The sequence below is a fragment of the Rhinatrema bivittatum genome, chromosome 10 (assembly GCF_901001135.1).
Source record: "Rhinatrema bivittatum chromosome 10, aRhiBiv1.1, whole genome shotgun sequence".
Taxonomy (NCBI): domain Eukaryota; kingdom Metazoa; phylum Chordata; class Amphibia; order Gymnophiona; family Rhinatrematidae; genus Rhinatrema; species Rhinatrema bivittatum.
This window is the reverse complement of record NC_042624.1, coordinates 31,392,547-31,408,987: the sequence shown is the minus strand read 5'-3', so window position 1 is coordinate 31,408,987 and position 16,441 is coordinate 31,392,547. Positions and strand designations below refer to the sequence as shown.

Genomic DNA, 16,441 nt, shown 5'->3' with positions numbered 1-16,441 from the left:
TCATTCACTTTCCTTTCAGTACATGCAAAGAGCTCTCACTTTTTTCAGGACTCACTATACATTTACTAACTGGGATTACTGTCACTGCCATAAATCCCTTCTGTAACACTTCTGGACACCACAGTCTTAAGACCCTCTTGTCCAGCATGCGCACAGACATTCTGATACATTGTTATATGTCCCTGCGCATATTTTCCATAACCTCAACCTTTCAACTTTTCATGGTTGGGCTATGGGGTTTCTTCCCACTATGCATTTTTTCTCATAATTCAAAACTGCTATGGGTTATATTCAGTGACATTCTATACTCAATGGACCTAAGTGGTTTCATTGCTTTCGTCCCTGATTCTTATCCCAGTTCGAACTAGGACCTAGTCTCCTTCGACTCATGCTCGCAATTCCTTAGGGTTATAAAGTTTCTCCTGAAAGCTGTCAACCCATTATGCATCTATTGCACTCCAGCATAGTTTCTCATAAACTTCCTGGACGTTGCACCCATGAGTTATGCCCTTATGCCTTCCAATACTGCTTTTGCAACAATTCTTTGTGCATACAGACAGACAGCATAGGGACAATGTGCTTTCCAACTCATAAGCACGCACAACCTCTTAGCTGCTCTGCTAGACAGCTGCGCAGCTCTACCCTTGGCCCTTGTTCACTTCATCCGTCTTTGGGCCACATATCTAAGAGATTTAATGAACGCTCTATCTGACCTTCTCCACGTAGGTTCTATCCTCTCGAATGGTCTCAATTACATGTGTACAGGGCAAATCTTTTAACGCTGAGTTTAACTAAACTTTCCTCTGCGTCTGCATCATTCCATACGATGCACAGGTTCTGCTCCCTACACATGTTTCCTATGCGTTCCCTTAGATGCCTTTTCTTCCATCAAAGGCCTCTTCAATATATCTCTTCTGCTGCCTCTCGTAGCCAGCATTCTTCTAATGTTGAACTGGGATGGGGTTCAGTATTCTTTTCCCCACTCCCTGACTGAGATCAGTATGCTTCCCATACTTCTCAATCCATCATATCAGTAACCTTTTATTCCCTCACCAGTCAGTCCCAAATCATAGACTTACTGATGTTCTTAGGTTCTGGTAGCGTCACAAAACCTTCTAAACATAAATCTTGCCGTTTAATATGGCAGGCTTTACCTCCTGACGCTAAAAAAAAAAAAAAAAAAAAAAAAGAGGTATTACCCCTTTTACTTTTCCACCATTTTTTCTTACTCCCTCGGATTCTGTTCTCCAGACATCCTCCACATAGATACACCTTTCTCTTAGGAGGTGTATCGTTTTGGGAGTTGGGTTCCCGTTTTCGGTAATCCTCTCTGAGTCGGCTTACCATGGATTATCCACTGATCAAGCCGCCTCTATTTCTCTAATCACGGAATGAACATATATATTCTCCTTATAAGTCTCATACATTCTACGTTTGAGCCTTTCCATTCCTCTCTTCCACAGTTTGGCAAGGGAACTTCTTTCCCTCTTAATGTCATTCCTGCCAGCAGGGTCCGTGAGTTATGCACTCTTTCCATACTCACCTGACTCCGTTCCTCTGCCACTGAGTAGTTCTACGCATTCAACTTTCTATCCTTTTCAGGTAGATGTTGTATCTCCTTTCCTCAGGAAATACTCTATTAATTTTTCCTAACCTCTCTCTCTCGCCCTAGGGAGAGACTGGGTTTTCCACATTCCTGGACAGTAATGCTGCGCTTACATTCTATCTACATTGCACTGCATTCCATGTGAATTCCACTTGACTCTTTCCTTCATGCAAGGGTCAAGCTGCTACTTCCAGTGGCCACACAGACCTAATCCTTCTGATTAAGTGGTCTATATTTCCTTTCCTACCAACAAGCAGACATTTCACTACAACACTGTGGGTATCCACATACTGTTGTGTCCGTCTTAGCCTTAACAGCTTCCCTTTGGTTACTGCTGCTTGTACTTTTTTATCAGGTTGCAGCCTGGAGTCCTCTCCATACCTTCGCAGCCTATTATTGCTTACATTTGACTAGCCGGCATGCTCCATGTTTGGCCAGTCCGCCTACTCTTACTTTTTTCAATTCACTACCCAACATCCTTCCACGAACCCATTATGGTGTTGCGGATGCCCTCCGTTCCCATTTCCACCTCAGTTGTTACGCCTTTGCGCATCTGCGGTGTATCTGGTGCATTCCCGGGCATCCTCAGCTCGGTACTCACCCATTTGTGAGGACTACCATCCTGCTTGTCCTGTGAGAAAGCAAATGTTGCTTACCTGATGTAACAGGTGTTCTCACAGGACAGCAGGATGTTAGTCCTCACGAAACCCGCCCGCCACCCCGCGGAGTTGGGTCTGTATACTTTTATTTTAGTTTCGCTTGCGCTTTTTAGCTATAAGACGAGACTGAGGGAGACACCTGTGGCTCACAGGGATAATTGCAGGCTGGGCATGCTCAGTGCACCCAGTGTGCCAGTGTCAGTCAAAGCTTGTTGAAACTTTGACAGAAAAGTTTTCCGTACAGGGCTCCATCCTCGATGTCACCCATTTGTGAGGACTAACATCCTGCTGTCCTGTGAGAACACCTGTTACATCAGGTAAGCAACATTTGCTTTATAATAGGGATGTATCTTTCTTTATAATAGGGATGTGAATCGTATTTTTGACGACTGAAAATATGGTATGATATTTTCAAAGTCGTCAGAAATCGGGGGCTCCCCGAAACAGATAGGAAAACCCCACAACATTGTTCGTGGGGTTCTCTTATCGTTTTGGGGGAGGGTGGGAAAAATGGCACACAAAAACAATCCATAAACCCACCCTGACCCTTCAAAACAGCTCCCTTAGCTTCCCCCCCCCCCCAAAAAAAAATGTTTTAAATTACCGTATTTTCCGGCGTATAAGACGACATTTTAAGCCATGAAAATCTTCTCAAAAGTCGAGGGTCGTCTTATACGCCGGGTATCGTCATATAGGGCACACCTGCTCTCTGACCAGTTTCTCTCAATCACACACATGCTCTCAATCAAATGCATTCTCTCACTTACACACAGGCGGGCTGGCTGGCTGCTTTTCTCTCTCTCACTCACTTCCTCTCCCCCGCCCCCCAAGCACAAATAGTAGCTGCAGCCCCCGCAGGCCAAGAAAGAAGAATCCCATCGGCCGCGGGAGGCTCATGGTGCTGTCTCCTTTCCCTATTATCAGCTGCTTCGATTGCTCGGGGGCCGATGCTGCTGTCGCCGCTGCTATTTTTTCATGTGGCACGGCTTTCTCCTTCCCGCGCACCGCACTGCCGTTGCCGCTGGGCTATCAGCACGTTCAAGCCCAGCGGGAACGGCAGCGGTGCAAAAAAAAAAAAGCTGTGGCATCCGCGGCTGGCCTTTTCTTCTTCCCGCCCCCCCCCCCCCCCCCCTTTGAACCGGAACAGGAAGTGATGCGCGGGAAGAAAGAGCCGTGCCGCGTGAAAAAATAGCGGCGACAGCAGCATCGGCCCCCGAGCAGTCGAAGGAGCTGGTAATCGGGAAAGGAGACAGCAGCATGAGCCTCCCGCGGCCGATGGGTTTCTTCTTTCTTGGCCTGCGGGGGCTGGAGGAGGAGGCTGCTGCAGCTACTATTTGTGCTCGGGGGGGGGGGGGGGGGGAGTGGAAGTGAGTGAGAGAGAGAGAGAGAAGCAGCCAGCCTGTGTGTAAGTGAGAGAATGCATTTGATTGAGAGCATGTGTGTGATTGAGAGAAACTGGTCAGCGAGCTCATGTGTGTGTATATGTGAGAGACAATGAAAGTGACTGCTCAGAGAGATGACTGATGTGTATGTGAGTGTGAGAGAGAGAGAGAGAAAAAGCATGGAAGTGAGAAATCTGGGTATGTGAGAAAGCATGGGAGTAAGAAGCCAGATTATGTGAGAGAGAGCATGGGAGAGGGAGGGCTGTGTGTGTGTGTGCATGCATGAGAGAGAGACTGGTTTATAAGGTGACGGTGTGTGTGAGAGAAAGAGACTGGTGTGTGTGAATGTGAGAGAAAGAATGTGATTCAGGGAATGAGAAGCCTGTGCACGTGGAGAGCAAGCATGGAAATGAGAGAGAGACTGGTGTGTGTGTGCGAGACAGAGAAAGTGATTATGAGAGTGAGACGCCCGTATATGTACGGTAAGCAGAACACTGGAGTGGGAAGCCTGTGTGTGTGTGTATGGCATGAGAGAAACTGTTCAGGAAGGTGTCTGGTGTGTGTGTCAAAGACTGTTTGGGAAATGATTGGTGTGTGAGAGACAGAAACTGGTCATGGGGGCATGATTGGTATGGTGTGTGTGTGTGTGTGTGTGTGTGTGTGTGTGAGAGACATGGGCCCTAAGGAAGAGGACCATGAGTATAGAGCTTAGCCATTACTGCTGCTTCTGGTGTGTGCTATGGCCTGCATGGAAGAGGAGTAGGAGAGCTGCTGGAGGGGGTAAGCAAAGGTGGCTTTTAAAGTTTATTTTTCTTGATTGACTGCCATTTTAATTATTTAATATTATGTGATGTGTCTGCTTTTTTGAAATATTTTATTGGTGTTTGGAGAATGTTTAATAGTTTTTATGAGTTTTTAATTGTTGGATGTTATTCTGTTCATAGCTGTTTTGAAACATTTATTCTGCTTATTAGTATAGTTTTACAATTATTTCTGTGTGGGGATCTATGGCTGCTTGCTAGTTCTGTTTTCCTAATAAGAGGTGTATTGGTTTTTAGGGCCTGATATACGGTATTTGTAGTGTTGCCTTTTCATAGATAGGGTTGCTCCTGTTTGAGTGTAAAATTATTTTTTTTCTTAAAAATATGTATAAAAAAAGGGGGGGGGGGGTCGTCTTATACGCCCAGTCGTCTTATATGCCGGAAAATACGGTACCTGGTGATCCAGTGGTGGTCCCGGGAGCCATCTCCTGCTCTTGGGCCGTCGGCTGCCACTAATAAAAATGGCGCCATTTTTATTAGTGGCATTTTTTTTAGTGGCAGCCGATGGCCCGAGAGCGGGAGATAGCTCCCCCCCCCCCCCGCTCCCCAAAACGTTTTAAATTACCTGGTGGTCCAGTGGTAGTCCCGGGAGCGAAGGGAGCTGTTTTGAAGGGTCGGGGTGGGTTTTTTGTTTATCGGCTCGGGCGCAGCCAATTAAAAAAAAAAAAAACCAAACCTCGATCAGGCCGCACGAAAAAAAATTCACGATGTGAATCGGAACCGATTCCGGTTCCGATTCACATCTCTACTTTATAACCATTTGTTTTAAATGTGTTTTCTGATGACTAGAAAAGCTACAAACATCTGATATATCCACAAAACATAATCGCTTTTGGCCCATTAGTCAGGAGTGATTGAGGATAAGCTGACTGCCATCTCCTTAGTTTTTTTTTTTTTTTTTTTTGCTAAATCCCTCAAACTGAGTAAAAGCCAAATGCAAGAGAACTTGAGGTAAAAAAAATAAAACAAAATAAAAAATCCCTAATTAAAAACCCGAAGATTCTATCATTGAAGAGCTAAAAGGCCAACAGTAGCTGTTAATACTTCTAGGCTTCCTGTCTGACTTGCAAGTTAAAGTTGTACAGCAAGACTTTTCCTGGGTGTGTAATAAGGATCCTCGTATTTTGCGAGGGATGCAAGTTCTATTATAGCCATACACTTAGTCTGTATTTTTGTCTATTTTTGGGGTATGTAAGAATTTTGCCCATGTTCTGTAGTTTGATGCACACATAATGACATTTAGAAATCTGGTATTAATGCAATGAAAATGAGCTAAGCTCTCTCCCTCTTACCTAGCCAAAAGACAGCAATCTGTGTGTATTTTCTGTTGCAGTTTAATGAGCAGAATGATAAAATTGTAGCCTGCCTGCTGTAGTGCAGATTGCTACATTATAAAATGAATGTTCACTGATGAGGGGTTTTAATAGATTTATATGAAACAGTTTACAGTATTTGTTTTTTTACTGCACCAATCATGCAAGTTGTACATTTCAAACAAGCAGCTAGCTGACTGTTAATGATTGGTTAGGAATACCTGTATAATGTGAAGTGCAGTATACCTTCCTTACAGTGCGTAAAAATACTTAACTTGCAAGATATTGCTATACTGTGTTAATGGAGGAGAGAGCTTCCATGTTGAAGGCAAATGCTGACCCTATCCTTCCTCATCCCCACAGAAAAAAATATTTTCATGCTTTTTTTCTTCTCTATCCATATTCATGCCACAGATAATAAAAACAAGTAAAAATACAGCCTGAAAATTAGCACAAACCTACAGTATGGTGGCACTGCATCAAGAACTGGTTCTTTCAGGTATGCTTAGATTACATCTTTGGATTTAAGTTTCTTCCTCTGTCCTACAATTGTTGCAGACTGGATCTGTGCTCCACTCAGCTTCTCACTCTTAGTCTCTAAAACATCTCTCTTCTAAATATATTCAGAACAATGCAGGTTTTATTCTTACCGTTATTACAGGAGTAAATCTGCAAAACAGAGCTAGGTTCTTTTTGTTTTCTTAAGTAGTGTTTGCAGAATGAAAAAAATGTAATTCAGGAATCTTGCAAGATCGAGGTCATATTAAGCAGAAATATTTTATTCAGTCATCTTTCCAACTTGTAGCGCTGTGCAAGCATATTGAAATATGTAATCAAATATTTACAGTTTTATGCTCAAGCTACTGTTGTAGAAAGTGTTGCAAATAATTTTGTAATTAATACCCAAGTATATCTGCACTACCAGAGAAAGCACATGCAAGGTAGTATACTGTTCATTACATCTGGATGATACTGTTTTTCTCAGCAGTAAACTGGCCTTGTACCAGTAGAATGTAGCAAATAGGATTTTGCTCAGCACAGTTGCCCATTTTGCAACAATACTTGAATTTTTTGAAGAATCTCATTCCCAACAGCATGTGATTTAAACCTTCTTCCTCAACAGACAAGATCAATGCCTCTTTAAGTGTAATAAGAACATGGTCAACAGAATAGTCAGGACTGAACATGTTTTTACCCCAACTCAAATCACATACAAGAACTATAAAAATATACAAAAACCACACACTTCAAATTATATGTACATGCTTGTTTCAGATTAATGGAGTCATCTTCTGATCGGATTTTTATTCCGATCTTACCATTGGTTGAAGCTCAGTGCCATCTTCATGTTTCTGGGGACTTTTTTCTCTCTCTCTTATTTTCTCAGTTTCCTTGTTGGTTTTATCCAGCAGGTTCTGTAAAACCGATAGGGTGAATTTTCAAAATGTTACGCATGCAAAAATTAACATATAAACACAAATATCCTCTACTCACATATTCCATATTTTTATAAAAGTCAAAAATATGAGCGTATTTTCACTTTCATGTGCATGCGTAGAAAAGAGGCGAGGCCAATATTTATGCATAGAAGTCTCTATTTTAAAAGATGCATGCATGTAGCTTTGCCAACTTGTGTAATTTGACACCTGCTAATTATCTGGCATAAATAATAATAAAATGTTTATTGTGTAGTACTAACTGAGTTGGAGGTCTGGGTGAACCAGGAGGGTCTCAATGACCTGGAGAAAGGACTGGGTCAACTGATGGACTAATTGGTAAAAGTAGTAATTTCCTGACATGCTCATGTTTTAAAATAGACTTACAAGTGTAAATCCCACTGTGTGCAAGTCCTACTTTATTTTTGTGTGTAAATTATATGCAGATATTTTTAAAATAGGTAGAAAAGTTGTGCGTGTTCAATGCATTGATATAGACTTTCAATGCACTGCATGTATTCGTGCGGAAGCCTACATGTACACGTATGTTGCGGGGTAGAGAGATGTATAAACTGTGTGTATATCATATGTGTGGGTTATAATAGCATACATCTGCTCGTGGATATATAGATATAGATATATATATAGAGAGAGAGAGAGGCCACAACATGCATTTGTTTGCAAGTTATCCTCCCTGTGCCGCCTTGAGTGCATTTTTTAGCATGAATTTCCTTCAGCTCCTGCTGTATTTTAGATTGTAGCAGATTAACTCCCTATTGACTTTTAGGAGTGGTGCAAATTAGGGCAGGAACAGCAGATCCCATGTTGACAATACATATTAACAAAAGTATAAGGTTGTAAATGTATCTTATAGAGGCAATGAGCATGGAATCATCACATTACGATAGTCTTGTTAATGATTTTCTAGTCTGATGTTTCTAGAAATTCTGTTTTGTATGAATGATTACAACATTGATCACAAAGTAAAAACTATTAATCAGACAGGATTGTTTCCCTCATGGCAGTGGCATTTTTTGCTGTCAGAATGCACATGATGGACTCAATGCTTGCTTCTCATGTAAAAGTCAAAGTGAAAAAAAGCCTTTGAGTAAAAAAAAAAAAAAAATTTGACCATTTTTGATAAAAAGATTTTCTTAGATTTAAAAATGGAGAAATTACTTACCTGATAATTTCATTTTCCTTAGTGTAGACAGATGGACTCAGGACCAATGGGTATAGTGTACTCCTTATAGCAGTTGGGAGACGGAATCAGATTTCAAGCTGACGACAGCCTACATATACCCATGCAGGAAGCTTAGCTCTTCAGTATTCTCCTCGAAAAACAATTGTGGATATGTTTTTAATAACTTGAATATCTTGGCTAACTTAATTAACTTGATTAACTAGGACTGGTTCAACTGATTTCCAAATTGGAGACCACCAGTGCACTCAACCGAAAAACGCCGGCAACTATGGGGTAATACCTGGCTTACCTGTGCTTGTCTTGCTCTCAGGGATTGACACCTGAGGTTTCCCAAACTTGGGACAGCCGTGGGTGGGATGCTGAGTCCATCTATCTACACCAATGAAAAACGAAATTATCAGGTAAGTAATTTCTCCATTTCCTAGCATGTAGCAGGTGGACTCAGGACATACAAAACTACTCCCGAACTGGGTGGGAGGCTGCCCGTGGCCCACTTAGTACTGCCCTTGCAAATGATGTGTCCTCCCGGGCCTGGACATCCAGGCGGTAGAACCTGGAGAAGGTATGTATGGAGGACTATGTCGCCGCCCGACACATCTCGGCGGGTGACAGCATCTTGGTTTCTGCCCAGGACGCTGCCTGGGCCCTTGTAGAATGGGCCTTGACTTGTAGAGGTGGAGGCTTCCTTGCCTCTAGGTAGGCCGCTTTGATTATTTCTTTGATCCAGCGGGCTATGGTTGCCCGCGAGAACGCTTCCCCTTGTTTCTTCCTGCTGTGAAGGAGGAACAGGTGGTCCGTGTTTTGTACGGATTCCGACCTTTCCAGGTATCGGACTAGGAGTCTGCCTATGTTTAGATAGCGAAGGCGAAGACTCAGTCTTCAGAGTCCTTATGTTTGTCTGGAGATGGTAGAGATATGGTTTGGTTGAGATGAAATTGAGAAACCACCTTCGGAAGAAAAGAGGGGACTGTGCGTAGTTGTATGGATACCGGTGTGAACCTGAGGAACAGTTCTCGACAGGATAGGGCTTGAAGCTCGGAGATGCGACAGGCTGAACATATTGCCACTAGGAATGCAGTCTTCAAGGTCAGTAGCCGTAGTGACAGACCGCGAGTAGGTCTGAAGGAAGCTCCCGCTAGGAAGTTTAGTACTAGATTGAAATTCCTTAGGGGCACCAGCCACTTTAAGGATGGTCGGATTTGTTTGACCCCTCTCAGGAAGTGGGAAACATCTGGATGGGTTGATAGACTGATGCCGTCCACTTTAGCTCTGAAGCAGGCCAGCGCGGCCACCTGAGGGAGTTGAGAGACAACCCGTTCTTCAAGCCGTCCTGCAGAAATTCCAGAATCATGGGGATTTTGACTGTCCGCGGAAGGATCTCGCGGTCCTCACACCAGGCTTCGAATAGTCTCCATATTCGTATGTAAGCTAGAGATGTGGAAAACTTGCGTGCTCAGAGCAAGGTGTCAATCACTGCCCTCAAGTATCTGCTCTTCTTCAGGCAAGTCCTCTCAATGGCCAGACCGTAAGATAGAATCTGTCCTTGCCAGAGAAGGTCCCTGTGTGGAGGTAGGCACAGGGGGTTCCCCGCAAGAAGTCTTCACATGTCTGCATACCATGGCCTTCTTGGCCAGTCCGGGGCCACTAGAAGTACTAGACTCTGTGGTGGTCTATCTTGCGGATGATCCCGCCCAGTAGTGGCCGTGGGGGAAAGGCGTACAGCAGGACTTCCTGTGGGCCAGGTCTGGATGAGGGCGTCTATTCCCTTAGATTGCGGTTCTCGTCTGCGGCTGAAGAAATTGGGAACTTGGGCGTTGGACCGGGTTGCCAGGAGATCCATGGCTGGGGTTCCCCAGCGGTTTACTATCAACTGGAAGGCTGAGGTCGACAACGTCCATTCCCTTGGGTCTAGGCTCTCTCTGCTGAGGTAGTCCGCAGTGACGTTGTCTTTTCCCGCAAGTGGGTGGCTGAGATCCCTTGAGGGTTTGCTTCCGCCCACGCCATTAAGGGATCTATTTCCAGGGACACCTATTGGCTTCTGGTTCCTCCCTGGCGGTTGATGTAGGCAACTGTTGTGGCGTTATCCGACATGACTCTGAGATATTCGCCCCGGAGTCTGTAACTGAATTGCAAGCAGGCAAGTCTGACAGCTCGAGCTTCCAGTCTGTTTATGTTCCATCCGGACTCTTCCTTGTCCCATTGCACCTGGGCCATCAGTTCCTGGCAGTGGGCTCCCTACCCTCACAGGCTTGCATCCGTGGTGAGCAAGATCCAGGTCAGTGGGGATAGTCTTACTCCCTTGCTCAGATGGCCTTCCTGTAGCCACCATTGGAGCTGGAGGCGAATGGATTTTCAGAAGGCGTTTGACAAAGTCCCTCATGAGAGGCTTCTACGAAAACTAAAAAGTCATGGGATAGGAGGCTATGTCCTTTCGTGGATTACAAGTTGGTTAAAAGACAGGAAACAGAGAGAGGATTAAATGGTCAACTTTCTCAGTGGAAAAGGGTAAACAGTGGAGTGCCTCAGGGATCTGTACTTGGACCAGTGCTTTTCAATATATATATAAATGATCTGGAAAGGAATACGACGAGTGAGGTTATCAAATTTGCATATGATACAAAATGAGAGTAGTTAAATCACAAGCAGACTGTGATACATTGCAGGAGGACCTTGCAAGACTTGAAGATTGGGCATCCAAATGGCAGATGAAATTTAATGTGGACAAGTGCAAGGTGTTGCATATAGGGAAAAATAACCTTTGCTGTAGTTACACGATGTTAGGTTCCATATTAGGAGCTAGCATCCAGGAAAAAGATCTAGGCATCATAGTGGATAATACTTTAAAATCGTCAGCTCAGTGTGCTTCAGCAGTCAAAAAAGCAAATAGAATGTTAGGAATTATTAGGAAATGAATGGTTAATAGAACGGAAAATGTCATAATGCCTCTATATCGCTCCATGGTGAGACCATACCTTGAATACTGTGTACAATTCTGGCTGCCGCATCTCAAAAAAGATATAGTTGCGATGGAGAAGGTACAAAGAAGGGCAACCAAAATGATAAAGGGGATGGAACAGCTTCCCTATGAGGAAAGGCTGAAGAGATTAGGGCTGTTCAGCTTGGAGAAGAGACGGCTGAGGGGGGGATATGATAGAGGTCTTTAAGATCCTGAGAGGTCTTGAACTAGTAGATGTGACTCGGTTATTTTCACTTTCGAATAACAGAAGGACTAGGGGGGCATTCCATGAAATTAGCAAGTAGCACATTTAAGACTAATCGGAGAAAATTCTTTTTCACTCAACGCACAATAAAGCTCTGGAATTTGTTGCCAGAGGATGTGGTTAGTGTAGCTGGGTTCAAAAAAGGTTTGGATAAGTTCTTGGAGGAGAAGTCCATTAATGGCTATTAATCAATTTTACTTAGGGAATAGCCACTGCTATTAATTGCATCAGTAGCATGGGATCTTCTTAGTGTTTGGGTAATTGCCAGGTTCTTGTGGCCTGGTTTTGGCCTCTGTTGGAAACAGGATGCTGGGCTTGATGGACCCTTGGTCTGACCCAGCATGGCAATTTCTTATGTTCTTATGTTCTAATGGAGTAGTTCTGGGACATCGGGTTCCATCAGGAGAGTAGGGAACGTTGTAGTGGGCACATGTTGGCCCTTGCCTATGGGACGACGTCTAGGGTTGATGACATGAGACCGAGAACTTGGAGGTAGTCCCATAACTTGGGCAAGCAGAGTTCAACAGTTTTCACAATTTGTCCAGTTTCCTACTCCTTGTAGGGGGAAGAACAGCCCTATCTTGTTTGGTGTCGAACCGGATTCCCAGGTACTCTAGCAAATGGGAGGGCTGCAGGCAGCTCTTGGCTGTGTTGACAACTCACCCGAGATTCTGCAATAGATTCTTGACTCTGGTTGTTACCTGGTAACTTTCCCCTCGAGATTTTGCCCTGATCAGCCAATCGTCCAGATACGGATGTACAAGGATTCCTTCTTTCCTCAGTGTCGCCGCCACTACCACCATGATTTTGGTGAACGTCCGAGAAGCAGTAGCTAGTTCGAAGGGTAGCACCTGGAACTGGTAATGATGGTCCGGTATCGCAAAGCGTAGGAAGCACTGGTGGTCGATGGTGGACCGGGATGTGGAAATAGGCTTCGGATAGATCCAGTGAAGTCAGGAATTCTCCCGGTTGTACTGCCCTTATGACTGAGCGTAGGGTTTCCATGTGGAAGTGCGGCACGCTCAAGTAGCGATTGACGGTCTTGAGGTCCAGGATGGGCCGGAATGTTCCCTCCTTCTTGGGGATGATAAAATAGATGGAATAGTGACCAGTATTTTGTTGGTGCGTGGGCATCACCTTTAGGCTGAGTAGTTTTGTCAGTGTGGTTTCCATTGCCGTCCTCTTGGAGGGGGTGTGGCACAGTGATCTCACAAATTTGTCTGGAGGGATGCTGTGGAAGTCCAGATAGTATCCCTCTCGGATGATGATTAGGACCCACTTGTCAGACGTTATCTCGACCCATCTTTGGTAGAAGAGGGTAAGTCTGCCCCCTATGGCTTCTTCTGTGGATGGGTCTGTTGATTCTCATTGTGGGGTGTGGCCAGGGTCTGTACCTGAGCCGGCTCTCCCTCTTGTCTGTTCTGAAAGGACTGGGCCCTGCCTGTGGGCCGAGGTGCTTGGTATGTGTTTTTGACGGTCTAAAATGCTGGGCTCCTCTGCTGTTGGTTCTTTGGGGAGAGGAGGACTGGGTTCTTTTGTTCCTGTCCTCCCGTAACCGAGGTACTGGGGCTTCGCCCCATTTGTTGGCTAACTTCTCCAGTTTACTTCCGAACAGGAGGGATCCTTTAAAAGGCATTCTTGTGAGTTTCGTCTTGGAGGTCGCATCGGCTGACCAATTTCGAAGCCATAGTTGCCTTCTGGCTGCCACTATGGATGAGACGCCCCTGGCTGAGGTGCGCACCAAGTCTGAGGTCGTATCAGTGAGGAAAGTTTGTTCTAATGTTTCGGCGGAAGTGGTTGCGTCCTTGGAGAGGAGCAGGCAGGCGTGTGTCACAATGGCGCAGCAGGAGGCGATCTGCAGAGTCATTACTGCGACATCAAATGACTGTTTAATGATGGATTCCTGACGTCTGTCCTGGGAATCCTTGAGTGCAGCTCCTCTGACTGGGATGGTAGTGCGCTTTGAGAGTGCAGACCATGGTATCCACTTTTGGGAATCCTAGGAGTTCTTTGGCCATGGGTTCCAGTGGGTATAGGGTTTCTAGGGCCCATCTTCCTTTGAAGCTGGCCGCCAAGGCACTCCATTCCAGGTCAATCGGCCTGAAGCATTGGGGAAATAGCATGAGGCCTGACAGAGGCCGAACTAAATTGGGTTAGTCTTTGGCTCTGCTGTGGAACTTGCAACAGGAATGGCCAGCGTCTTAAGGCTCAGAGACACGAGATCAGGCAACTCGTCTTTGGAGAACAACCGCATCATGGTTCGGTATGGTTCCATCTATGGAGGGATTTCCCCTTCCTCCAGGGAGTCAGGCTCTTCGCCCGAGGTGTCTGTGATCCCTAGGAGGCGGCTTTTGCCTGCTGGGCATGTCTCGGGGGGAGGGGGGTCCAAGAGGGGTTTGGAAGGTCTTGTGCTTCTGGTGGAGACTGTGGCTGTCCAGGCACATTCAGGCGGTACTGAATGTGCCTGGACAAAGGTTTGTAGCCCTTTGAAGAATTCCACCCAGGAAAAGGTCCCTGGGTCCACATTGAATCCAGTGGAGTTCCCAGAGGTGCCCATCTGAGGAGGGACTGGGTTGGAGATACAGAGGTCCGGGGTACTATTGTTGGTGGAGCTGGATTCCTCTATTGGCTGGGAGGGGCCTTGCTTCAGTTCCCAGAGTCTCATCGCACTGCAGGCATAGGGCAGAGTCAACTTCCGGTTGCGCAGTTCTCAGGTGGCAGGCTGGGCAGAGGGCTTGACCCTTGGCTTTCTTGGCCGGTGGTTCCATGATTTGTGTGCGTGGAGTGGCTCAAAAGTAGTCCGTGCGCATGCTGGGAGACTCAGTTGTGCGCTCTGGGTGCGCCGACGGTGTGTGTACAGGAAATGGAAGATGTGTGTGCAAGCCGCTATTTGTGTGCTTAGCAGGGATGCGCGCACCACTGTGCGCACAGGCCTATCTGTGTGCCTGGCACCATTGTGCACGCCGCTGTGTGCCCAGCACCGATGTGCGCACGGCTCAGTTGTGCGGACAATACGGAAATAAAGGGAGGAGAATGGCACTGGACCACCCGGGCAAGATGGTGACACCCCCCCCCCCCCCCAGAGGGTCTCCACGTGTGTGGACCCTCTCACCGGATCGGGGTTTAGACTGGATGGGGCTGCTCAACCCAATTTAAACAGATGCCAGAAGGATGATCTGAGTGGCTAACCGAGCCTCGGAGACTTTAAGAAAGTTTTCTACCTTACCTTGTCTCGGTGCTTCCCGGTCTCGTACCCGGTGGTCTCTGGCTGCAGGGGGAGAGGGAAATACCTTCACCCCCCCACTCAGTATTGCACCTACTGCCTCTCAGCCACTCTGGGGCCTAAGTCCATGCCGGGAACTGGCTACTGGACTGAGGCTTGCCTCTGAGGGATCTCGGAAATCACCTTAGGAATTCTCGACTGGGGGAGGGACGTTTAGGTATCACTGCAGGAGAGCGGGGCTCGTCTTGTAGAGGTAAAATTTCTTTCTTCTTTGGTTTGGATTTTCTAACACTGTGTGTAGTGTCCCTAACTGCTTAGGAGACAGAGAAATACGGAAGAGCTAAGCTTCCTGCATGGGTACATGTAGGCTGACGTCAGCTTGAAATCTGACTCAGTCTCCCAACTGTTATCAGGAGTACACTATACCCATTGGTCCTGAGTCCATCTGCTGCACGCTAGGAAATGTGTACTTGATTTGTACTGCATTCTTTCCTTGTCCCCAGTGAGCTCAACCACAATCGTAACAAACCACTTACATGGAAATGTGAGAGAGAATGTAGTGGTTCCCATGAGCTCTGCTCTTGGAACTTTAATGAAAAAATGTGTAAAATTAAAAATATAATTGTGCTACTATTATCTGCCACTGAGGTTCAAAAAAAGGGAACTACAGTAGTAAGCTTTCCTTTGAAGGTCGCTCTCTGATTTAACATTGTGCACCACATGCTCATATTAAGACACAGGAAGAACAATAAGGAATGCCAGGTACGTCGTTGTTGTAGACAAGCTGCAGTGCCAGATTCCACCATTTCAAATATAGTTAAAGCACTTGACATTTACCATTAAGTCTTGATCCATGAAGTACGGCTTCTCTGATGAGCCATCGTTGGTTTCCATATCAATGGCATAACAGAGAAACAAGACGTCTATGACCATTTCAAACACAGATAAAAAGCTGTGGGCAACTAGGTAAGCAAAAAAGGCAACTAGTAACAAAGGGACTACCCACACATGTAGTTCACGGTGATAGTTAAATGCCATAAGTCCTCCAAAAACTGTAAAACATACTACAAAGACCTGAAAAAAAAAAAGAAAACATACATAAGTGACATTACTCAATTTCATTCATCTTTCATCCAGCCAAAGAAGAAACAAATATGCCTTATAACTTCAACAGTTGGGTAACAACCAACAGGAAAAATGACTTGTACACATTTACACCAAAACTCCCAATTTGACTGTTCCATTTCCCTTAAGGCATGTCCTTATTAGGCAGTATAAATATTATAGATTCCAATACAAGCAGTTTGGTCAACTGGCTAATTAAAGTACAAACAAAGCCTAGCAATGTAATGAAATAACTTGGAGGTTCATACTGAGCAGCCAGGGAGCAGGAAAGTTATCAGGGCAAAGTTACCTTGATAACTTTAAGTGGATATTCAGCAGAATACTTATTTGCAGTACATGCACATTTCTCATGCATATTCATTGTGGATATCCTGAAAACCTGACTAGCTGGGGGTCCTCCAGGATCGCTTTGGGAACCACTAACCTAGATAACACCAAAGGTTGTCTGGAC

The 16,441-nt window shown here is 45.4% G+C and overlaps 1 protein-coding gene and 1 long non-coding RNA gene across 10 annotated transcripts in view; one reads left to right on the top strand and one right to left on the bottom strand.

Annotated features, from left to right (window-relative positions):
• Nucleotides 1-5,160: 5,160 nt before the first annotated feature.
• Nucleotides 5,161-16,441, top strand: part of LOC115099724 — a 31,385-nt gene continuing 20,104 nt past the window's right edge. The window contains exon 1 of the long non-coding RNA XR_003858869.1: nt 5,161-6,280. This is a non-coding gene — a long non-coding RNA (uncharacterized LOC115099724). The remainder of the gene's footprint in view (nt 6,281-16,441) is intronic.
• Nucleotides 6,540-16,441, bottom strand: part of SLC44A3 (solute carrier family 44 member 3) — a 275,228-nt gene continuing 265,326 nt past the window's right edge. For 7 of the 9 annotated variants that reach the window (XM_029617495.1, XM_029617499.1, XM_029617496.1 and 4 more), the window contains 2 exons: nt 15,703-15,939; nt 6,540-7,196 (listed from right to left, as the gene is read on the bottom strand). In XM_029617495.1, coding sequence (XP_029473355.1) covers nt 7,086-7,196; nt 15,703-15,939 — 348 coding nt within the window. In that variant the 3' untranslated portion in view covers nt 6,540-7,085. The remainder of the gene's footprint in view (nt 7,197-15,702; nt 15,940-16,441) is intronic. The other 2 variants (XM_029617501.1, XM_029617502.1) reach the window with 2 other exon arrangements.